Below are 5,768 nucleotides of genomic sequence, written 5' to 3'. Positions count from 1 at the left end.
GACCAAAAATCTGTAAAATTGCTTTTTTGTAGAACTAGCCTACATGATATGCTTGCTGGCTGTCTAACATTTCTTCCAACATTCGTTTAACTATAATCAGCAAACATGCATAAACAGAACATCATATATAGTCTATAACAACCGAATAAATCTGACAATCTATTGTCCTTATGCACGGTTCATTAGATCAATAATAGATATCTCTCATAACTTAATTGCTAATCATCTATTGTATATTAGTTTGCAATAAGTTTATAATACAACTTGATTGCATTAGCAGTTAGCGAGTGTTATATCGACTCAAAACTCCAGTGTAATAACTTTACTGGATTAGACACCAGCAAGTCTTTTATCTAATATAGTATTTTGAAAAACAATTCAGTTCTTTGGTTAAATATTAGATGTTGTGTTATGAATGATGATGATAGAAGTTTAGTCTGTCATGGCGAACCATGGGTGCTGCAGAGTTTGTTTCAGTGTTGGACGATTGCTTGGATTCGTGTTAAGCAGCGAGAAGATAAGGTTCTTTACCTCTGTTAAAAAAAGAACAACAAAAATTGAGTGATGAATATCAATAAGAGGCGCATTAAACGAATTTTTAAAGGAGCTTCGTCACGAGCAACACATTTTTGAAAAAATGGCAAAGTTTTTCAAATTTATCGTTCGAAATTTATCTTGATCTTTACTAGTCCAAACCATTCTTGGTTATTTTAGCCTTTTTATTACTCCTTTGTTGTTTTCGTTGTTAAAAAACTATTACCTTAAGGTTTCCTTCAATTGGAAAAAAATCAGAAAAATGACTTAAGAAAGAGACCTTTGTCCGCCTTTCTTGACGTCATAATCTCAGGATACACAAAAGAGGGTGTTATTATTATCATCTGTCCTTTTATACGCCCATGGGACGCATAAGGCCTCAAAAGAGGGTATAGAGAGGGGATTTTCCGAATGTATTCAAAAGTTAAGTAAGTGCGTTCGGCGGGTAATGTCGCACAATGAACTTTTCTTATTTTTTAGTATTATAGGTTGGTTTTACTGCAAAAAGTAAGGTTTTTTCACGATCAAAATTTTCTTACTCTGTATATAAAAATCATTAGAGAGAAGAGTTAACCTCAGTGTAGGCGCACACCTGTAAATCTTTATTTTAGATCATTACGGCTAAAACTTTTACTACAGAAGGGCAGAAACCCCTTGGATCGCAAAAAGTCTTTATTTTTCATGGTGAAACCGCCTGAAAAGTTATCAAACTGTTGGATGTTTTCCGACCGAACATTTTCGTTACAGAATCAATGCCAAGCCCTTTATTAATATGAGAGGTGAACGTTGCAGAAAAACTGAGTTTACAGTTGAATCCCGACAACTCGAACCTTTTTCCCATTCCATTTGAAGGTTCAAGTATCAGAATGTAACTGCATTCTTAATAAAAGTACCTATGAAGTGAAAATCGTTTTTGTTTAGTTATAATATTTACCTTTCGAAAAACATCATTCCAAATTTTGAAACGTCTAGCTTTAAAACTAACGATTTTACAAACGCTCAAAGTTGTGCTATTTTACCCTAAAAAATGTTGATAACACGAATCTCCTACAAAACCGAACCTTTTTCGATTGACCTTTAGAACATTTTTCTTCAACTTACTGTCGATTGCATCTACCTGTGAACGCACGCGCTGAAAACATGTTTTCAAATGACGTCAAACGTCAGCGTTTCAGGTGTCAAACTGTGAAGTTTAGCCGACCGAAACGCGAACTTTTGCACTCAAAATACTCACCATAAGCACTGAGTACGGGCGAATTAACTTTACACTAGAAATGATTCAAGTGAACCTGTGTATGCATATCGACACAGATCAGCATCAGTTTCTCAGAAGAAGTTTCTATATCTAATCTTTCCGCCATTTCGAAACCGGAATGTGTTGAATTTTCGGCGCGAAAGTTGCCGTTACGAACTGCTAAACTTCAAAGTTTGACACCTGAAACGCTGACGTTTGACATCATTTGAAAACATGTTTTCAGCGCGTGCGTTCACAGGTAGATGCAATCGACAGTATTTTACCCTCCATAACTCGAAACTTTGTCGATTCCCCTTGAAGGATCAAGTTATTCGTATTCGACTCTTTTCATAAAAAGTACTTAAAGATCAAATAGAAATCAAATTAAATACCTGGTGAAAGATGCTGTGGCACTCTAGGCGCCATGCGCAGAGCGTGACGCGGATGTTCAAATGCCCGCACTACAGGTGACAGCATATCCACAAGAAGGATTCCCATTTGCCACACAGTGGCCTGACAGCCGTCATATTTCTTGGATTTACTGAATTCAGGAGGCATGTATTGAGGTGTGCCTGAAGAAATGCAAAGAAATCACACCATTACAAATGCTGCCAGTTTGTACAGTAGAACCCCAGTAACTCGAATATGCACCACGCTAACTCGAACTACAACTTTCGTTTCCCTTGTATTTGAACCCACTTTTCAGTCATTTTTTACTTGGTTAACTCGAAAACCTCGCTAACTCGAACTAAATTTCGTTTCCCTTGATCAAAATTTGTATCAAATTTACCCCGATAACTCGAATTCCGGTTCTTGTAACTCGCCATGGTTGCAACGAACAGGTCACGTATCATAAGAATGTATGATCGCGTTAGAGTTTGTGACGAGATAAGTTTAATTTGCACTGTATTCAATCGACTCCGATAACTCGAAACCCCGCTAACTCGAACTGTTTTTCGTTTCCCTTCAGAGTTCGAGTTACCGGGGTTCTATTGTATTTTACTTGCAAATGTTACATACAGGACATCTCAGCATTATTCTCACCTCTGAATTTTGTAAAAGGTTCTTGTTGAACCTCAGATGCCAGCCCAAAGTCAATCAACTTGGCTTCATCAGTGCGCATGTCCACCAGGATGTTCTCTGGTTTGATGTCCCGGTGTAGAACACCAGTCTCCTCGCAGTTGATGTTGGCCTGCAAGATCTGGGCAAAGTACCTCCGCGCTTCTCTTTCTGTCAGCTGCCGGCCAAGGCTGTCTCGGTCCTGTATGATATCAAACAAGTCTTTACAGACTTCCGGTCTTTCCATGACATAAACATAGTGTTCCTCGGTGTCAATGACGTCATATACGTCGATCACGTGACGATGCTGTGCTTGGCGCTGAAGATAAGCCTCGGCTGGAATTTCTCCACCGTTTATCTGTAACAAGGGAGAGTAGGGAGGGTGGATAATGTATACACTAGTATCGGTATTTATAAAACCAGCAGTAAAACTATCTGTTGTGTCATTTTTCAATGATAAATCAGTTAAACTTTTACCAACCTTTTTAAATTCCTTGACGGAACTTTTGTGTACAAATTTAAGCGCCACCTGAGAAGAAATATAAATTAAGTTTGTTTTGCTTTCTGTATTTAAATTAAAAGTGCAATTTGTGGAAACTGAAAAGATGATAGGCAAAACCCAGATCTTAGAATTCACATAGTATTTTGGAAGTTCAAGAAAAAATAAAAAAGAATATCGAGCTGAACTTACCGGCAGATTGTCTGTTTTGCGTGTAGCAGCGACGACTTGACCGAAAGCACCGGCTCCGAGAACTTTCCCAATATCATAATCAGCAAGCTGAGCTAAAATTCAATGAAAAGGATATTTGATTAATTAAATTGCTACGAAATAATTAATACGGGTGGATGATTTAACTGCTACAAAGTGATTAATGCGGATGGATAATCAATAGAGAATAAAACTTACTTTTAGAAGCTAGTTTCTTTATGTAATCTGGCACATCAGAAGGTTTCACTTGATCATCTTCATAACTGGAATCCCAAGATGACAGGCTATCGGCTGACAGTGTAAATTTCATCTCGGCGTTTACCCAGTCAGGTTTCTGAAAAATAGAGAAATAAGGAAAAAAAACAGGATTCCGTCTTAGTACAGCTCAAATAATATAGTTAATGGTAAAATCTTTGTCGGTATTTGGAACACCTAATAACTAGTCGCAAATTACCGATTTGGTCCTTCCCGCTGTACTGGAAATGGTTTTAACTCTCTTTAATTCCATTATTTTAACATTACGGTAAATAAAAGCAATATTTTTATGTTTAAACTGTATCAGAAGTCATCGTACCTCGTAATCGAGAGACAGAAAACTGTCGTAACTGCTGATTTTCTTCAGATAATCTTTGTCAGACTCGCTCCAGATACATCTCAATTTGTTTCTGCGGAAAAACGGAAATAACATTTCATTTAGAAGTCATCTTTAGGTGAACGTGCCTGTAATCTATTTCTTGTTACCTCTGGAATTTATAAGAACTTTCTGCTTGTCTCTCGTTGAAACAACCCTGTTAAAAAAAATAGAGTTTAAATTAGACATAGTTAATTCGGACATAAATGAACATGAAGTACTTCTATTCACAATGAAAACGTGGCACTTCACCTTTCGTTTTCTTTGAGATCTTTTAGTCTTCTTGAAGTAGAGGACTTAAAAAATATTATAATTTTGTCGTTCATCGCTGACGAATTATCCGTGTGAAAATAAAGATTATCTATCTAAAGATTATCCATCTAGTCAATTAGGACGCATAATTGTGTTGTCCCACAAAAGAAAATCAAACCGATTCCCAGTCTAAAGATAAATACTTCTTAAGTATTTTTGCATATACAACAAATACGGCAACCTTTTTCAGCAAAAGCAATTCTTACTCACCTTTGTGCGTCTTCTTTTCCTCGGGGAAGTTGTTTCTGTTTCCATTTTGCGCTTTCTTTTTAAGCGCGCGTTTTCCGAAAAATCCGAATAACTAATCACGCGTTTTTCATCACGTGATTCCCCTCTGTTTGATAAGTATTCATTAATCTCAGACATGGTTGATCTTTTCAATAAATCAACAATAAATTTTCTTGATACCGAGCAAAAATAGCGTGAACGAATTCTCGCAGTGTTCACGGCAAACTGACCTGCTCAAAACTGATTGTTTCTATGGTAAAGTTGCGCGCGTAAACCATTTTGTCGTTTGTGACGCGTTTGAGATTCATTGTGATGTATTGCTCGCGCTTAACGTTTAACGTGCGCGCTCCTGCTAACAGACTTTGACATTCTCGGCCGAGAAACTCAAATTTGATTAACAGAATCGGCTGGAAAATTCGAACCTCTACTTGAGGATAAAAAAGGCAAGTGATTTTACAAAACAATTGAACTAAGCGAGCCGTTTACAGAGAGCCAGATACATTTTTACCATGCTTCTAAAGCGCTTTCATCTAGGAGACTTGGAAAATCCTAAATTTTACAATCGTTTTGACAGTGAAACTCCCCAGTCCCATGTCACTCAAACTTTTAAGAATGCGCTTTCACCAAATGAACCCACTCAACTCTCTCTAAGATGTCAAGTGTTCGTTGGCCGTTGTCCGTCTAAGAGAGGTGTCCGTCTTATAGGGAGCTTAGTTCCAGTAAAATGAATGAAAAACGGCAGGGACCATCGCCAGGTGTCCTTTTTATGGAGGTGTCCGTCTTTTAGAGGTGCCCGTTAAGAGAGAGTTGACTGGGTATTTCATTTAATGGGACTTGATCGTTTCACCGACTCAGCTTAATATCATTTCAACCCTGAGAGACACTGTCGAAACTTTAGAAGCCGAATTCACAGTTCTAAAGCTAACATCTCTCTAGATGGGATATTGTCCTAACAAAACATCGCTCTAAGGTGAACACCTCTCCAGGAAAGGATTGTTCTCTCTTCCTTGGCTTTAAGATCCATACGTAACCCCTGTTATCTGATGGCAGCATATTACGCT

The 5,768-nt window shown here is 37.7% G+C and overlaps 1 protein-coding gene across 1 annotated transcript; it reads right to left on the bottom strand.

Annotated features, from left to right (window-relative positions):
- Positions 1 to 411: 411 nt before the first annotated feature.
- Positions 412 to 5,243, bottom strand: LOC144641103 (serine/threonine-protein kinase pim-3-like). Its single transcript, XM_078500152.1, has 9 exons — positions 4,690 to 5,243; positions 4,278 to 4,324; positions 4,111 to 4,201; positions 3,735 to 3,870; positions 3,519 to 3,610; positions 3,309 to 3,356; positions 2,813 to 3,185; positions 2,161 to 2,340; positions 412 to 533 (listed from the first exon to the last, which is right to left on the bottom strand). Exons 1-9 carry the CDS (start codon positions 4,843 to 4,845, stop codon positions 433 to 435), a joined length of 1,224 nt encoding a protein of 407 aa, XP_078356278.1. The 5' UTR covers positions 4,846 to 5,243; the 3' UTR covers positions 412 to 432.
- Between the last annotated feature and the right edge of the window lie 525 nt (positions 5,244 to 5,768).

Source organism: Oculina patagonica, unplaced genomic scaffold, assembly GCF_052425735.1.
Source record: "Oculina patagonica isolate OP01 unplaced genomic scaffold, crgOcupat unplaced685, whole genome shotgun sequence".
NCBI classification, from domain to species: Eukaryota; Metazoa; Cnidaria; class Anthozoa; order Scleractinia; family Oculinidae; genus Oculina; species Oculina patagonica.
Note: the sequence above shows the minus strand (reverse complement) of the source record. Positions and strands in the feature narration are given on the sequence as shown.